Source organism: Chamaea fasciata, unplaced genomic scaffold (genome assembly GCF_029207755.1).
Source record: "Chamaea fasciata isolate MVZ Bird 193981 ecotype frontalis unplaced genomic scaffold, bChaFas1.0.hap1 SCAF_1, whole genome shotgun sequence".
Lineage (NCBI taxonomy): Eukaryota > Metazoa > Chordata > Aves > Passeriformes > Sylviidae > Chamaea > Chamaea fasciata.
In genome coordinates, this window is record NW_027094086.1 from 105,207,621 (window position 1) to 105,227,004 (window position 19,384).

Consider the following 19,384-nt stretch of genomic DNA (forward strand, 5'->3'; position numbering starts at 1 on the left):
TCTGGCCAGAATGTTTCCAGGCAAGCTGAAATTAATAAGACATATTCGACCCATTTAGTTCCAGCCTTACACTAGGCACAAATGTTTCTCCTGAGCTGTTCAATAAGTTTTTATGCTGTAGCAGTACAATCTCATTGAAACTCTCAACATTGCAAGCTGGGTAGTTGCAAATGCTTAGGATCACACAATTGCAGTCTTTTTGAAAATACAGCAATAATGGTTTTTTGACAACTCACCATAGGGGTTAACAATCATACACTTCCATTTTCTAGGAAAATAATCTTCATTGCTGAAATCCTTTATGTTAAAGATTACCTAAAATGCTTTATGCTGCAATTCTTCATGGGAAATGCCTTCTTACACCACAGTGGTTGTCACTGAAATTTAGAAAGCTTTATAAAGACAGCAATGACAAGGCAGGATTAACCTTTTATGATTCAATGCATTTTTCCAGTGGTTATAAGAAGCACCCCTTTTTCAGACCTACACTCCTTATCCAATCTAGCAATCTCACACAGCTCCTGTTGCAGCTCCTGCTCAGCCCTACCAAGGTACTTCATGTTCTCACTGCACCAAATATTCTTATTGCTTTAATTGCTGAAACACTCTGGGAATAATTCCTGTATTTCTCTGGGCTTTTAAATGCTTTCAGCTCTTCATATCAGTTTCTGAATTCAGAAAACAAAATGTATTTCCAATGACAGTTTAAGGTTATTAGCTTTACTTTTTCTGATCTTCCAATTGCTACTTTGTCAAAACAGTTCTAATTTTAAAAGAAAAAATTCTGCAATAATACAATGTCTGATTGTTATGATAATCAAACAAATTCACTGCACTGCTGGACTCTGCCTTCAACTAGTTCTGACACAGGAAACACATCTGAATCCCACTCCTAACAGCAAAGCATTAAATCAGATTTAATTAGCTGCCTCTACAAATTGTTAAAATGAAGTGCAATAAATTTGTGTGATTATCATAAAAGTCAGTCATTCCAAAGAGTTTACACTTATTCTTAGAGTAATGAGGAGGCTGTGATGTCTTTAAGGACCAATATGCGATAAGCTTTTCTCACTGGCAGCCACTTTATCACACATGCAGAGAAGGTAGCTTCTTCAAAAACACCATCAATATCCTAGACACAATGTTATTTCCACTGCTTCAGACAATACTGCAGGCCTGCGGGAAAATACCATTTTTAATAACAGAACTGAAATATACACAGGCTGCTAAGAAACAGCCTCTTTTGAAAAAGCCACTTTTTGCAAGCAACTCAATTTCAAATAGAATGCCTGTTTCCACAAAGAAAGCAAACCTTTTTCTAAACAAACTTGAATTTGACAGAAAACGATTTAATGGTGGGAGAAATCAGTCATGTGTGCATTAAGCATAAGTGAAGCTAAGTCTGCTTGTCACGATTGCTGTAACATCACAGATATATGACTAAAACAATACGGGGCAAAAAAATGGTGGTAGAATAAATCTCAGCTGCAGTTCTGCAAAGATTTGTGTTGGTTTTAATGGAATTACATGCAGCAGCAAAAAAAACCCCACATCTGTAAGTATTCAAAGGACTCCAGCATTAGAATGGGTTCTGCTACTTGTAAATGAAGGAACACAAAATACTTACTGAAATTGGAAACCTTTGAAAACAAGCATTTCCCAAATAGATACATTTCCAGGAAAAAAAAAATAACAACAACAAAAAACCAACTCAAAACACTTGGCCACACATTTGTTTCCCAATTTATTGGAAAGAACTGAAACACAACATTTTCTGTATAATTTATCTTTATTGGAGGTACAGGGCGAAGAATAACAACTTTTCTGCTGAAGTCTACAATGTATTTTAATGTAGAAAATTACATCTTCAGCCTAGTTACAAATAAACCATATTGTAGAACAAACAGTGCCATTATACACTGTCAGCCCAATTAAAGTGCCCATAATTCCTTCCAGGAGCAAGAATGTCAACAGTAAAGTATTACTCGGGGACTTAAAAAAGACAGAAAAACGCATGCCCAGAAACATAAAAAGAATTTTCCTTACATTGCTTAAATTAAAAGAAATCCAGGTGACAGAAGAAATTATAGGAAAAATATTTAAGAGTGATACTTATGTGTCTTTGGGAAGATCACTTTATAAGCACAGAAAATTTACTATATTTTCAAGCAGACTGAATACTTGCCAAAAAGCAAGCAGTCGACTTCTAAAAGTTCACTTTAACAAGAGGACCAAAACCCAAGAGGCCTAAGCTCAGGGGAAAACATCCCACTATCCCTCCATCACCCTACAGCCAAAAATTGCAGTAACAGAGATAGGAAATCCACCTATAATTCCAGTCAGAAGTGAGGTGGCAGATTTGATGGTGTTTGAGTCTAGCTATTCCACACAGCTGCTAAACAATCTTAGAAGGTCCCTGAATAAAAGTTAAAGTGTCTGTGTCTCAGAGGAAAAAGTCTCTGCTGTACTGCCAAGCTTCAATCACGAGTCTCCTGGGCACACATTTTTAAATATTAGGAGACTAAATGTATGAGCAATGACCAAATTCCTATTGTTCATTTTCAGGCAGGTATGCACCATGCAGTGTGAAGCGCCAGTCTTTTGCACAGTTTCACATGCCTAAACACTTCCAAAATTTTTTGCTCATTCCCATTTCTAAGGCTAGAATTTCCTGAAGAAAAACATATTAGTATGTGAAGATTGCACCATGTTTCAATAATGGGAGTGATCCAAGGGGATAAGAGGCCAATGACAGTAGGCAGATGACAGGTGACAGAAAACATGTCGGTGAGGTCTAGGACCAATGAAATGTAATAGCATATGAAAAAGTGAAGAAGTTGACCTTGGTGGCAAATGGAGGGGATATCCAGGGACCACTTTATCTTCAGGCAGTTGAAAAGCTCAAAAAGCAACTCTGTCTATTATGCATGTGTTTCAGTACAAAATGAAATATTGATGACTCAATTCTATATGCTTGGATCTTTGTGCTTGCTTCAAATCTGAGAATTACAGCTAGGGCATGAAAATATGCAAGCATGCTTAAAAGCTGCAACCAACTAAAGAAGAGCCAAGTCAATGGTTAAAGATGATGGATACTCTCCGGTTTCTAAAAGGAGAATATTTTTGAATGGTCAATACCAGCTAGTAAAGAGATAATAACTCGAATAACTAGAACTTAATCAGGATCTCCATAATGAGTTAGGAACCAAACAGTACCTTTTACGAGGCATGAACGGATTCCTACTCAGATGATTTGCTAAAGCCTGAGGCAAACAAACAGGTTCTTGCCTTCTATTGCCTGAGACTCAGCAAATCCTCTGGAGGTGGAACTTTCCTGTTGAGGTCTGCAATATTAATTAGTACTTTGCACTCAGCTCTTTGGGGGAGGGTTGTTTTTCCTGGTGATTTTTCCTGGTGTTTTTCCTGACTCTCTTCATTGTTAGTATTTACAGAGATGGGGACACCATAACTTATTTTCAATGGAATATAAAGCCATATGAGAGTCTAATCCACAAAGACTTAAGGAAGGGCAAGAAGGAATATTTCTTCTTCTTAACAAACCAGCAAGAATTTGCTCTGCATCTATAATCTCCCCCAGCTTTGAGCCTCCCCAGACTTACTGTAGAGAAAGAAACCAATCAAAAAACAAAAACATTAAGGGGAAGATGACTCCAGAACCCAAGGAGAGAGTATACACTAGAAAAACCTCAGGAAAGGAAGAACAATAATAATCCTCAATCACGGAGTGTGAACATGGTTCATATATTAGAAACCCTCTCACAGAGCAAAAGGATCAGGTCTGCATTGGAATGTCACACGAGGGAAAAGGCAGTAGGAGATGAGAGGGGATTTTCACCAGTTTTTGTCTTAGTCCTGCCTAATATTACATTCAACATCAGCAAGCAAAGCTTGAGGCTGAGCTCTCCAAAATCATATGGGTTTTCATTGCCACAAGTAATTTAAACCATAATGTTTGGGGACCTGGACTCCCTCAGACAGCACAGAAGCAGAGCAAGAACACCGGAAGCAACAAGAGAAAAGAAGGAATAACAGAGTAGGAGAGAGAGAAAGAAAGAGGTAAAAACCCTGAGAAGCACCTGGAAGCTTTTTCAGCCTCCAACCTGAAGGAGGAGGGCCTAATGCCACACATCTATTAGCAACAGTGACAAACCCGTGCCTCAGCACTGCCACAGCAGCATCAGTACTTAGGGGTGCCATGCAGTGACCACCTGGCACAGTCCATGTTTAGCCTGTCTGGAACACAGAGAACTTGAAAGAAAAACAAAATCATTGAAAAAATAAATACTTTTATAATCGTTGCAAGCAAATTCTCCATCTTCTGCACTATGAATAAGGCTGCAGACAGGTTCTTAAGGGTGAAAAAGGCAACTTGTAACACAATCTCCAGACTTTCAGATTCATTGTTGATTAAATATTTTTGTCACTTCAGACTTTATTCCTAAACAACTATATTAAAAAATAAGATAATTACAAAATATATAGTATTGCACATCAGAAGCTATTTTTCCACAGTTTCCTATCCAAAATAGACTTAAATTAACAGAGGATACATTATTACTAGTACTCAAATACAATGTAATGCTTTTATAATATTAGGTTACATTAGGTTCCCTTAACTCAGGGAAGCACTTGAATCCATTCTTGTTTTCAGGAAAAGGAAAAGTCTTCCTGACTCAGAGACTCCAAAGCAGAAGTATGACAGATCATATAGCTACTACTTGGGCATACAGTAAAGATTTGATTGGTTTGTTTCACCAATTCTTGAACTCCACAGCAAGTCTCATTCCAGTAAGTATTAGAAATAAGCTAATTCAATTTAAAGTGCAATTCTCCTTTAAGAGTCAAGTGATCTCTACTTTTATACATAATTCTTGCACAGTCACAAGATGAAACAGAAACATGATGACAGCACCCTACATTTTTGGTTATTCAGCAAGTTCACACAAAATATTAGCACTCACCAAAAAATAATATCATGGTTCATAAAGTCGTGAAAATGTTCCACTGATTCTGAAATGCTTCTGACATTTCTCATTATGAAATACATAAGCAGAGCAGCAGCTCTCCAAGTGTAAAACACTGCCCTTCATTTCTACAGGCTGTATATTCAGTGCCAACACCACTTAATATTCTAACATCAATATTATTTGCTAGCACATGGAACTTGAGGACAAAGAATTATAAAATGGCAAACTCAAATGTTTTTTGAATTTAATTAGTTAATCAAAAGTTCTGAGATTCAAAAGCTGGTCTAGGTCATGGCCCCTCTGTGGGCTGAATTTTCCCCCACAGGATTTCTTTAAAACTGCATCCAATAAAAATATTAAAAAAAACACATGCAATAAGAGCATCTGATGCTTCCCCTGGGAGACCCTTCCACAGCCAACAAGTTGTTTTTCCCCAGGCTGGATTTTAGTCTAATTTCATCCCATTGCCTATTCTCATGGAAGCAAGGAGAAAAAGGTCACAGTGAGGGCAAGAGACAGAAAAAACCCAACCAAATAAACAATTGCTAAACTACACTGAAAAGGTATAAAGAAGCAGTTCAGCTATGAAGTGTGTTGATGAAAGGGAAACTGTCAAGGCAAGGGTTAACTTAAGTCACAATTTCCCAGTTTTTTCTTCTCCATCAGCATGGAAAAGTCACAGATGCACATGGATGTCTCCAAGAGGGAAAAAAACTCAATATAGAAAAATAACTTGTGTTACCATTCCATAATTATGATTTTGGGAAAAGAAGCTAAGTGCCCATAGAACTGCTTTACTTCCTACTTCCCAGAGTAGGAAGAAAAACCTCTTTGAAAGTTATTATTTGAATCTTGAAAAGGTATCAGCCATATCTTCCTCCTTCTAAAAACAAATGAAAACTCCATAGTACACAGCATCATGTTCTTGTAACAGGAACACTGTACCATCTATTACCCTGAACACCCAATGAAAGATGTTGCCAAGGGAGACATCATAAAACATCATATTTAGTCAATAAGGGTTTGTATTCCCTCACAACTTAATAAACACAGTATCTGGCTGCTTATTTAATATATCCTACAGATAAAGAATATATTTACTTTTTATTCTTCCTTCTCTGTGGCTAGAAGGAATTAGAGAAAAGACAGTTTAAAGAATTAGTGCAAGATGTGTATGCAGACAGCTATTTTGAAAACATTACAAACACAAAACTCCTGGAGGATATCTTACAAAATGATGAGAGAAGATTCACCACTAGTGTCAGTCACAGAAGCAAACATTTATAAAAGATGTAAAAGCCCAAATCAGTACTTAAAGAAAAATAATAGACACCCTCCAGAATTTAGCTAGTCCCCACTGCTTTCAACAGAGAGACTGCCAAGTAACACCAGAGGAGGTGGATGTGAATTTGATCTCTGTCCTTCAGAATCTCAGAATCAAAAAAAAAAGGCATGGCAATAGCCACCAACAGCTACACATTAAATTCCCAATTCATTTAGAAAAGAAAACATAAATTATTTGTTAATCAATAAAAAGACAACAAAATGAGCTTGAAAGATTTCATGTGTCCTCATCAACAACTTCCTTTCGGCGCTGAGCCCGGAAATGGCGCTCAATGTTTATTGTCACTTCCCTCTGCAAATTCCTGCTGTTAGTTTTCCCAGCTGTTCTGATCCAGGGGTGCTGAAGTACTTGACGTGCTGTGTAGCGCTTCTGGGGATCCACTATCAACAGCCTGGTGATGAGGTCTTTTGCTGCTATTGTGGAAGAAAGCAAAGGAGAGAGGGGTGAGGCACAGTGGTGTGCAACGTGCTCTAGGATGTGCAATCCTGTGCAATGTGCCCTAGGATGACCCTGCTCGAGCAAGGTGTTTGAAACACATCAACAACCATAGTCACTTCCAACCTTTCCCATTCTGGGATGGTGACAGTTATACCCACACAAAATGTCCTTCTTAATTTTTTCATTAGTTTTACCATAGTTTTTGTAACTATCCCCAGAAGCTATTCTAACAACTGCAGTTAGAGTTAGTGACAGAAAATACTAAATATCCATGGCTGATGTCATTCTCCCCTTCAGAAACAGAGGAGAAAGTGAAGGGAATTTAATCTCAAAAGTGTGCTGAAGGCATCAGGCTAAGTGTTCACATTCACAGGAAGGAGCATGGGGTACGTCATCCTTTCAGAGGCATAAATGGAAAATGCTGTGGAACATGTTCTTTAAAAGACTGTACAGGGAGTGAAGGAGATTTAGGGTTTCTGATTTTGAAGAGTGCACAAAAGACACTGAACTAACCGGTGAGAAAGAAAAAACTACTACGTGCAGACCCCATTGTCAATAGCAAATCAACAGTGTGTTCTGCAGGGCAATATTTCATTCTCAGCTTTTGAGATTTTTGATAACATCTTTATGATCTAACATAACCCTTGAGATTATTTTGACACCTTTTTCTGCAGAGACACATAAACAAGATGAGGAAAATCCTTGCCTTTGCTTAGAGGGAGGAATTGAGGACTCCATTAGAGCATTCAGAATTAATATCCAGAAACACAGGCATAGATAGTACCAGAGGACTAAATTCACATTTAAAGCACAGATTCACACAAGAGAGACCTATAAAACACCCCAGGTTGATCAAGCTCACTGCCCTGAAAAAAGAGTTTTTCCCACTTCAGGGAAGAAGACTGCCACTTGTCAGATCTGCTGTAAGTGCACAAGCTTACCTTTAGAAATATTGTCCCAGTAAGGGGACAGGAACTCATAGTGACCCAGCTGTATGATCTGAAACAGCTCCTCTTGATCACGGTCCTGACTGCGGAAAGGGGGAAAACCGCAGAGCAGGATGTAAAGGATCACACCAGCTGCCCACATGTCTACCTCGAGGCCATAGCCTAAGGAAGAAGGGACAAACCGTAAGTCTTGTTTTAGAAAAAAACCTCACAACTGTTTCTTGGGAATAGAATGAAAAAGAAACACAGAATCTCTGCTCAGTTCCTCAAAAAGATGAGGTGAGCAAACAAATGAGTGACTGGTACACCATGCTTACAAGTTGCCCTTTATTAGCTACAGCTCTCACAGGGTCTCTCTTGTCCACAACATGTTTCACAAACACTGTCTCACAAGGCCAGTGTCAACTGGAGACTAATTGAGAAAACAGAGCACATATTTCTAAAATAGTTGTCCTCAGATTCCCTTCAAAAAAGAACTAAGACTGCCAAGTTTCCATTGAAATTGGATAGAACTGGAGATGTGCAACCCAGCTCCACAGAACAAAAACCAGAAATAGATTTGCTTGAGTCACCAACAAAACTGACTTCTTTCCAGGTCTGAATCTTTTTGGAGATGGAATCTTAAAAATTCCTTGTAAAGCAAAACATGTTTTGAATTGTTACATAAATTTAACATACATGTTCACAATGACTTTGCATCACTGGGGGCTTTGGAAAGCTATTTGGATTTCAGTAATGAAATAGGCCTGGCTGCTCTTAAGTTGCAACATGAACTTCTGGTCATTATCCCCCTTCAGCTATTATTATCTATGATATTTTATGGCTTCTCTGCTTGGAAGTCAGTGATATATTAGCACAGACACTAATAATGCAAATATAACTGATGCTTGTGTTTGCTAAAAGCTAAGAGGTTTCCTTTCCCAAATTACATTGCTAGCCAACCTCCTACCCTGAAAAACAATTTCAGTAGGTTGAAACATTCTGGACTATTTCCATTATTAGAAAGTTCAGCATAATTGAAAGATTTATGACAAATTAAAAATATATACACTCACCCTTCTCAGCAAGTATTTCAGGAGCAACATACGTTGGTGTTCCACAGACAGTAAATATGGGTTTTGTAACCTGCTTAGCAAGGCCAAAATCTGCCAGTTTCAGTGTAGTAGATTTATCTGCATTGTGCTGAACCTACACCCAAACAAAAAATATAAATATTTAGTCCAGATGCATTTTAAAACAGCAAAATATAAAGGAAACAGAAAACTAAACAGGAGGGAGTTCTAATAATAGTACTAAGAATGGAAACAGTCTTCAGAACTTGGTTCTTTTTCCCCATACACTAAGGGGGTGCATTTATTTAAGAGGACAAGCAATTACAGAAAAAAAAAAAGAAAAGTTTGCTCTACAAACTCTGGCACACTGCAATTTCCAAGAAATTAATAAAAGGGACACAAAAAATGACCAAGAGGCAATTAAATATTATTTTCTCTTGAGAAAATAAACTGTTCCTTTTCCCTAGGAAAGCAAAGAAGAATGCTGTGGACATCTTTATGCTTAAATGCAATGAGCCCAGGTAAACTACTGACTTTATCTTGGTGTTTAGCCCCAGACAGCAACTACCTACCACACAACTGCTCAGTCACTCATCCCTCATCTGCCCCCACAGTGGGATGGGAAGGAGAATCCAAAAAACAGTGGGTTGAGATAAGAACACTTTAATAATTGAAATAAAAATATAATAATAATAATGATAACAGTAGGAATGGTAACAACTATAATGAGAAGGGGGACAGGGAGAGAGAGCAAGAGAAAGGAATAAAACCCAAGAAAAAGAAGCGCTGCACAATACAATTGCTCACTGCCCACTGACCCACAGCCCAGCCTGTCCCCCAGCATGGACCAGCAACTCCTGGCCAACTGTCCTCATCTTACTCACTGAGCATAAGGTTCCATGGCATGGAATATCCTTTTGGGTCAGCAGCCCTGGCCATACTCCCTCCCAGCTTTTGGTACACCTGCTACCTGGCAGAGCATGGGACACTGAGAATTCCTTGGCTTAGGATAAGCAGCGCTTATGAACAACCAAAACATCAACATGTTATCAAAGTTATTCTCATGCTAAATCCAAAGTACAGCACTGTACCAGCTAAAACCAAGACACATGGAAAGTGTATCTCCACCATACTGGTCTAACAACAAAACACAAACCAACAAAAGCGTTGTGTTAGTTCCAAATTACTCTTCTACTCTACCTGCTGCTCTGAAACTAGATTATCAATGGTCGCCACACAGCTAGAGTTGTAGAAATAGGTCCATGCAGAATGACCTCCTAACTGGGCCTTTTCAGCAGTTCTCATCTCCTACATTCACATGGCAAGTAATCAAAATACTTTCTTCAATTCCAATTTTGTATGCATAGGTCTATAATGTAGTTAACGAAGGGTTATTTTAAGAAATTAAATATGTTAATGACATAGGCAGTGGGATGGAGCACACCCTCAGCAAGCTGGCAGGCAACTCCAGGCTGAGTGATGAGTTTTGACATGCCTGAAGGATGGCATGTCATCCAGAGGCACCTGAACAAGCTCAAGAAGGCTGAGTCTCATGAGGTTCAACAAAGACAAGTGCAGGGTCCTACACCTGAGCTGGGGCAATCCCTGGCATCAATATAGACTGGATTATGGATTGAGAGCAGCCCTGTGAAGAGCAGTTTGGGGTAGCTGGTGGATGAAAACTGGAATGAGCTGGCAACATGCAGCTGCAGTCCAGAAAGCCAGCCATATCCTGGGCTGCATCCAAAGCAGCATGGCCAGCAGGGCAAGGGAGATGATTGTGCCCCTGTGCTCTGCTCTGGTGATACCCCACCCAGAATGCTGTGTCCAGCTCTGGGGTCCCAGCACAGGAAGGACATGGACCCATTGGAGCTGGAAGGGCTGGGAAAGAGAGATGGAGAATTTCTCCTGTGAGGAAAGGCTGTGAGAGTTGTGCTTATTCAGCCTGAAGAAAAGAAGGTTCCAGACAGACCTTATTGCAGCCTTTCAATAATTAAAGGGGACTTAAAAGTAAGATGGGGATAGGCTTCTTAGCAGGGCCTGCAGCACTAGGACAAGGGAAAATAACTTTAAATGGAAGGAGAGTAGATTTGGACTAGATACTAAAAAGAAATGCTTTATGATGAGGGTAGCAAAACACCGGAACAGGTTCCCCACAGAGGTGGTGGATACTCGATCCCTGGGAACATTCAAAGTCAGGTTGGACAGGGCTCTGGTCTAGACAAGATGTCCCTGCACATTACAAGGGTTTGGGCCAGATGACCTTCAAAGGTCCCTTCCAACCCAAACCATTCTAGAATTCCATATTCAAAGGCCAAGTCATAAACAATGCAGCAGTATAATTAAATAAATCAGTAAGCTTAATACTAGTGACTAACACTCAAATATTCTTTGAGAAGTAAAAAAAGTCATTGATTTCCTTCAAATGAAAATTGTTTGTCCCTGGAACTATGGGGAACAGATCAGCAGATTAAATGTTTACAAAAAAGCCTAATAAACCAGGACTTGGTTTTGAATGGACAAACTGGAATATAATTTGACAGGTATACTCCATGCTTTAACACCTCATACTTTGCCATCAGACAGCGTTTAAGAAAGCCAAAAATTCAGGATGGTCTCTATTACCAGACAACTAAAGGCACAGATGTGACAAAATTTGCTCTTGTATATTACAGTTGACTAATTCCCATTAATCATCTTTACAGAAACTGTAAGCACGCATCCAATTTTGATTAAGCAAAACGGGTTTGGACTTTCTGGTGAGTTTTTTTTTTCTTTTTTTCTTTTTAAGAAACAAAAAGTATTGCATTACAAAATAATACAGTAAATCCTACTAATCCCTTTTTACCTTCTTTGTAAAAAAATGCACAAAACTGGGAGGAGTGACTGACGTCCCAGAATGCTGTGTGGCCATTTACAAGGATCTCAACAGACCTGAGAGACAGGCAGGGCAGAACCTTTTGAAATTTAACAAAGACAACTGCAGGGTCCAAAACCTGGGCAGGAATAACCCATGCATCAGTACAGGCTGGGGGCTGACCAGCTGGAAAGCAGCTCTGCAGAGAAGGAGCCGGGGGTCCCGGGGAACAACAAGTTGTCCATGAACCAGCAGTGCCCTTGTGCACTTTTCCAGCTTTGATTAAGCAAAATATTTTGGGCTTCTTTTTGTTGCTCTTCCATGAAAAAATATTTTTCAGTATGAAACTGAAAACAGAGTTTACCACAACCATGCAGTCAAAACTTCTGCAAGAAGCAGCTAAAATGCCACAGCCATTTTCTCTATTGTATTTGGCAACTGTGTGACAATCTTTTGCCATTATGCGCCGTGGACACAAACTGACAAAAATGACAAAAAAAAATTATAACAGTAACGCTTCATAGAACAACATCTATCTATAGAATTTATGTTCTAATAATAGGGGTAATAGTGGTAAGACGTTATAAAAATTCACAACGGAAATGCTCAACTTTATATGTAATACGAAAATATGGGCATGAATGTATTTTCCTATTCTATATATATATTTTGTTGTTGTTGTTGTTGTTGTTGTTGTTGTTATATAAGAAAAGCATGTCACATGGAATTTCAACTACCCTGCAAGCTAAGACATACATACTAAGACAAACAATACTGAAACGTTTATACACATTTTTAGAAAACAGCAGGGTGGTGGGAAGGGTGGAGAACACAGTGCTCTTAATCCCAGTCCCAAAATCTTCAGATTGATTGCATTTTACTTGCTTAGTAAAATGCACTGTTGTACTTTTTCTTTTCTCAGGATGCCAGACTCCTAATCTCCCATTGCAGCACAAGGTGGCAACACAGCACCATCTGTTCTTTCAGGACAAAACCACTGAGCTTCCAATTTACTTAACAACGGAGCAAGCAGGAACAGCAGGCACGGTGGGTATATTTTCACAGCTTTGTGACAATCACTTCAGAGACAGCATGTAACCTGTCAGCAAGCCTGAAAAACCTCAGCCCAGAACTTCTCAGCAGCTACACTAATGCCGCACTCAGAACAATTCAGTCAGCTCAGAGAATTCCCTTTGTCCCCAACTTCCTGCTGTCCCATCTACGTTTCCATCACCTGGCAGCACCTGAAGCATGCAAATATGCTTCCCTGTAGAAACAAAAGCTTCTCAGGCTTCTCTTTTTAATCACTCCTGAGGCCAGACTACTTCCTCATAGCAGTATTACAGAAATGCACCACCTGGCTCAAGAGAAATCTAACCTCTGACATCCACAGTACGTTTTCCATGCAACAAAAGCAGAAGTAGTGCTGCCTGCCCATAGACTTGAGGTAAGAAAGACCCGGACACTTTGATAGACAGCCAGTTCCGGCCATACAAATACTTATGTCCTTCAACTGCCAGCATCTGGTGGTCTTGGACTAAAGGCAGTCAATTGCACACTCCTTACTCAAATACAGATGACACATCAGAATATTAGAATATTGTCTGAGGATTTCCAGCTATCCCAGCCATACAACCGGAAGATTATTATATAAGGCCAAATTCACTGCAAAAGGGAAAAAAATAATCTTTCTCCTTCTCCCCTGTCTGTGGATGACTCCCAGTACTTAATGCTCTTGTTTGGTTTCATATCTACCTTGTGAAATCCATCAGTGTGTTTAAGATGATGATTTATGACATTAATATTTCTCTGTATGCACATGGATATGGTAGCACAGAGGCTTCTTATGGACATCATGAAAGCCAGTTAGCCCATGTGACATTTTGTACATGGGAAATAGATAGAGCTGAAGAAAAATTACTGCTTATAGATTTGAGTTTCAGACATCCCCTGCTGCTAACTAGAAGAATCTCTATGAACGATCTTACAGAAAATTCTGAGTTATGACAGGTAAGTGATTAAACAGGAGTTTAACTCACATGCACTCAGAAACCTGACAGTGCTTTGTATATATGTAAATAGTGTCAGAAAATGGAGAGTCCTTTGTATTTATGTAAATAGTGTCAAAAAGTTCAAGGGCAGAAAGGCTATACTTGAAGTTCTCACACATACGTGAAAACTTGAGAGACAGAAAAAGGGGCAGGGGGTAATCTCAATGCATAAAAAGCTACAACATTTATGAAGTTGAGTGTTGAAGAATTACCACATTAGCATGTGAGGGAAATGTACAAGGAGATGAGTATACAATCACAAATACAGCCCTCTCCCTTCCCCTAAAAGGGGGTGACTATGTTTTTTACAGCTACAACCTGGAAAATCAACACCACATTTTGGGCATTAATTTCTCACTCACAAGTGAAGAAATGCCAGTGGCTGTAGAATTAAACAGCCCCTTACCTAAAAACCTTGCCAGCAAATCTTGCTCCATGAGGTAGCAGGAAGAAGTGACTGGCTTCATTTGTGAGACCAAACACACCACATTGCCCATCCTTGGCAGCAAAGGTTTTCTTGCTGAACACCTAGTCCTAAATGAGGTGATTCTGTTAGCAGATGGGAGGGAGTCGTAGCAGCTGTCTTCACACCAGCTGTCAAACAGATTTTGTTTTCGTAGCGCAAGTCACCACCCTTCTGCCTCACAGCTATGCTGCAAGGAGCCTGATCAACGTGGGCAGACACAGTAGTCAAAGAGGAAGGGGGAAAAACAGAAAGGATGATGGTGGCCTGGTACAGAAATTTATAACCAGAGGACAGTTCCATAAGAGAAACTGAAGTGCAGTGAACTAATAGCTAAACCAGGTTTCCAACTTTCTCCTGTGTCAATAATTTTACAATTTACTACACATCAAAGTATATTTCTACCTTTTCTTCTGTGGAGACAGAAACTGTTTTCCTTCTTTCCCCAGCCACTTATTTTCATAAAACTTAGGGAATTTTTTTTTCCCAGATTGCTGCTTCATTGTCATCTTATAGGACAATTAGCCAATATGTTTAAAAGTCATTAGGAACAGGGTCAGATTCTCAACAAAGCAGGTTCAGAGCAGACATACATATTTCCTTAACAAAATAGACCAAGGATCCTTTCTCTTCCATTTCCCATTTTCTTGAAGGGGAAAAACAGTAGAAAAAGATTACAAGGTTCACCTGACCAAAAGAAGACCCAAAGTAGGACAAACAAGTCAACAGCCTTAAAGTACATACCTATATTTTGACCTCTGCGTACAAAATCTAGGTAGACTAATTCAGATTTAAACATCCTCAGTGTAACAAGAGGTATCCCACAAATGGACATCTCTGCAGGATGCTGGAACTTGAAGCACTTTGCTTCATCTCCTGATGCTCCTGCTACACCAACAGCCAATGAACCCATGAAATTTGTTTCAATGCCATTTGTTACTGTTCAGCACTGGCTGATGGTAAGATTAGTGGCAGCTCTCCTTCCTACTTTGCTGCCTCAGCCACTCTAAAGAGACAGAGGCAGCACACTAAAAAGACAGAAACCCCAGAACCTCAAAATGGCCTTTATTTATAGGAACACTTTTATTAGATAGCAGGTGACCTATTCAAAATTATCAGGACCTTATAAACTCATTTGCATGGTTGAATAGACTTGCCTTTCAAAAGGATACTTTATGTACGTGGTATCTAATACTGGCATGCACACAAAATTAACAGCAAGTTGAAACAGGTAAAATGTTGTTTCCTGCAGTGTTTAGGTAAAACTGTTCTTGTATGAAAAAATACCTACAGTCTGGGTGCTTCTGTGTCCTTGAAAAACGTATTCTGACTTTCAGAATGGGCAACATGATTATTTCAGAGCTACACAATGCTCCCACTGCCCAGCATTCTCTGTTTTGCAGTTCTGTGAACTAAATGTGAAAGCAACCAGAACAGACCTTTATCTTGCCCTTCTTTGCTTATCTACACCACTGTGATGATTATGTATTATAGAGGGAAATGAAGCATCAGATCTCAGGTGTTTCACATGCACTAGCTTATTTTCAGCAAATAGGAAGGAGCAGGACCTGGTTCATAAAGGAAAATCAGCTTCTGGAAAAAGCCATGCAGTTCTAAGTGAAGTTTTGTTCAAGCTTTGTGCAAACAAAGCACAAAGGCAGGTTCTACAAGCCCACTTCTTCCTGCAAACCATCCAGTTGCATTCACTTCATCCACAGTTGCATCCATTCTTTTATTTACACAGAGATCACATACCAAAGATTTTCATGAAACTAAGCAGGATTCATTGCAGGACCTAATAAAGATGCTATTGCTTAGTTTAAAGGTATGGGAGCAAACTGCTCCAGCCCAGCCTTGCACAACCTCTGCATTATCCTTGAGGCTACACTGCTGCTTTTCGCCAGAAATTCATACTGATCTCTGTGCAAAATTAATTCTCTTAAAAGCACAGAATGGTCCACAAGACTAAATAATCTATTTCTTTTTTGTCTGGCTAACCATGAACTTCCACAAAAGCTGAGAAAATCCAATTTTTTAGAGATGGGCAAATACTTGCTATTTATCTGTTTATTAGGAAATTTGGAAGCCTAATACAAGAGTGTAACACACACTTAGCAAGGGAGAGTTGTTTACTGTTACAGTTCCACAATGGGTATCTTGTGAAGTGTCAATACTACAAACATTTCTATGCATATTCACACATGTCAGTAACTCCATTGACTTCAGTGCCGGATGCAAAGAATGCAGCCTCAGAAATGTGATGGAAACAAGAATTTTTCTCTTTGGCATGAAGTTACTATTTGAGCTGACTTTAATGCTGTATTCACCAAAACATTTTAATGTCAGATTATTTCAGTCAACTGCATAATACTTCTGCTTCTAAGCAAAGAAATTGTCACAAGATAGAAATCACTACAGTAGAGGACAAGCACAGTAGTCTTCAAGATATACATAAATGCAGTGGACAAAAAGTCCAACAAATAAAAAAGATAAATGATCCATTTTAATAAACTTCAGTCTGCAAGGAAGACACTTTATGATTCATCTTTGGACACCTACAAGTCAGATGCTAAGTAAAAAGTCTGATTTATGAAAAATACAAATGCTCACTACCCCTTAAAGTCTGATAATTTTTACTTGAATTCCTTTCTGGAGCCACTGCTATCTGCAATGCACAGCAGATCTATGTAAAACAAACTGCAATTGTAATTTCACTTCAAAATTGTACCCATTTTTTCAAACAGTCCTGCCACAGCACATTATTTCTAGATGGGGTTTGCTTAAAACAATTCAAAGAACCATAATTGAAAGGAAAATAAATTTATTCCTGGACAAATGCAAATGTTTGACAATACTTACCAAAAGATTCTCCGGTTTGAGGTCCCTGTGGACAATGTTCTTGCTGTGAATATAAACCAGGGCTTCACACAGGTCAGTGATCATGACAGCAGCATCATGCTCTGTGAACTTCACACTTTCTATGATTGCATCAAATAAGTCTCCTCCTGGGACATACTCTAAGATTAAGTAGATCTCAGCTTCTGTCTCATACACCTCAATCAAGCTTACTATATTGGGATGAGAAAGACTCCGAATAATCAGGATTTCACTTTCCATCATGTCCTCCTTCCCCTTCAGCTTGGATTTATCAACAATTTTCATTGCATAGATCTGATTGGAATCACAATGGCGACATTCCTTCACCACTGCGAAATTACCATCCCCAATAGTTCTGCCAATCTCATAGTGTTTTTCCACATCAGTTCTGCTTTTAATGGCATACCTCCGGCTCGTGCTCTCCAATCCCTGAGCTTTGTTGTCTTCTTTATTCACCCTGCGCTCCCCTGCTTTCTCTCGTCGACTCATGTCACTCTCTCTACATGTGGCATTCCCCTCTCTTCTGGCAGATTCCTCTTTAGCCCTTTGTCCCTCTCTGCCCTCCCTATGTGTTTTAGACAACTTCTCAGCATCCCTCAGAGTGTCTTTCTTTAGCCAGCCACTTTGGTTCATTACACAGCTATTTCCATTATCTTCCTTCACTTCATGAGATAGCTGGAGCCCTTCTACAGCATTTTTCCTGATTTTTACTACTTCCTTCCCATGGTTTTCATGCTTCTCCATGTCCCTTTCTTTCTCAGTGCTCTTTTTCTGCTTCTCCAGCCCTTCATTAACAATCCTATGTAGCGGCTTCCACATCCTCCTACTGCCATTATCTTTCCAGCCAACTTCCTCAACCTCCAGACAAGTTTCAGGAGATTTTCGGCAGTTCCTGACTTTTGTATTTCTTTCTACATGGTACCTCTGACATGCACCTGTGTTCAAGTCCCTATTCTCAAATGAGGCCTCAGCCTGCCTTTCCCTTCTTAACTTTTCTCTGGCCTGCCTTTCCTGTTCACATTTCTCACACCTCAGCACCTCCTCCGAACTGTCTTCTAAGCCTTCCTCAGAACTCCTCTCATGGTTAAGGTACCTCTCACTTTCTCGTGTTTTCCTAGAAGGCTTCACTCCATGCTCACCACCCCAGCTCTCCCTAGTCCACTTTTTTTTGCTTCTCATTTTTTCCTCTTGCTTTGTCTTGGCTTGACTTTTTCCTTCATGTCCAGCTACCAGCTGGGAAGACAAGCCATCACTGCAGTTCTTGGTCATTTCTGTCTCATCAAAGCCACTGTCTACTTTTGAGGCCTTGTCATACAGGCTACTCTTCAGTTTTTGGGACTGCTCCTCATTCTGCGGAATGGCAGCACTGGCAGCATAAGGATTTTCAGGATAAAGTTCTTGTAATACCACCTCCAGGTCCTTCAAAGTGAGGGGCTCCCTCCCCATAGCTATGAACGCATCACCTTCCCTGAAGAACTCAGAAACACTTCGGATTTCTCTGCCTCTCAGATTGTACAGCTTTCTCACACGGTCATTCTTCCAACGAGGAAAACCCAGAGCTTCTGAAATGTCAGCCAACAGCTGCTCAAAGGTCTGGACTGATCTCCTGTTGAGAAGTAAGGTTATCCTCCTGAGCGTGCGACCCCCGGGTTTCACCACTGTAATTATCCTTGGCTTCACAGGACTGTGCTCTGAATGTATTGTGTGAAAACCATTGTGGGGACTGAAAAAGGAGGACCTGTGGCTGCTTTCACTCAAACATGGTTTTCCACAGTTTCCACGACCAACAGGAGGACAAGTCCCATGTAGTTTCCTCTCTTTTACTTTTGAGCCTGCATTGTGTGGCGAATGGTCCAACAAGCCCTGGCGTCCTAAGGCAAACAAAGAGCAGGAATATTAATCATTTTGCATCATCAGACCTCTTGCAGCAATAGTTTTCTACATGTCAGTGCAAGTGACCTCAGAGAGTAAGGGTAGGTGACTTCAAGGCTTATAAAGAACTTTTAACTACCACTAAGGAGTATCTCCACATAGTTGCAACTAAAAACATTGTCAAGTTTGTGAGAAAATCTAAATTCATTTTGTGACAGGGGAATGTCACTAAAAAATAATAATATTGAACACAAACAGATCTTTCTTCTAAATCCTCACATCTTTCTTCTAAATCCTCAAAGAATAGCAGGATTGCATCCAGATTGTTTAGTATTCTCTTATTAATATATCTCCCATAAACTCACTCAATTCCTTTCTGAACCCAATTGCAATTTTGGCCTCTGTAAACCCTGTGGCAACAAGTTCCACAATTACACTGCATGAAGTAAAAGAAACTAATTACTTGTGTTTTAAAATTACCAGATGGCACTCTG

The 19,384-nt window shown here is 39.6% G+C and overlaps 1 protein-coding gene across 1 annotated transcript; it reads right to left on the minus strand.

Moving 5' to 3' along the window:
* Positions 1–6,249: 6,249 nt before the first annotated feature.
* Positions 6,250–18,889, minus strand: DCLK3 (doublecortin like kinase 3). The gene is made up of 4 exons (XM_066192049.1): positions 17,001–18,889; positions 8,774–8,906; positions 7,713–7,880; positions 6,250–6,746 (listed from the first exon to the last, which is right to left on the minus strand). Exons 1-4 carry the CDS (start codon positions 18,462–18,464, stop codon positions 6,550–6,552), a joined length of 1,962 nt encoding a protein of 653 aa, XP_066048146.1. The 5' UTR covers positions 18,465–18,889; the 3' UTR covers positions 6,250–6,549.
* Positions 18,890–19,384: the final 495 nt, after the last annotated feature.

Bases quoted from the DNA above. Each gene is read 5' to 3' on its own strand.
- DCLK3 (XM_066192049.1), bottom strand. From the start codon at position 18,464: ATGGGGAGGGAGCCCCTCACTTTGAAGGACCTGGAGGTGGTATTACAA. The intron at 8,907-17,000 runs GTAAGTATTGTC...GTTTGGGTGTAG, and splicing joins TCAAACCGGAGAATCTTTTG to GTTCAGCACAATGCAGATAA. The intron at 7,881-8,773 runs GTGAGTGTATAT...CTTCTTCCTTAG, and splicing joins TGAAATACTTGCTGAGAAGG to GCTATGGCCTCGAGGTAGAC.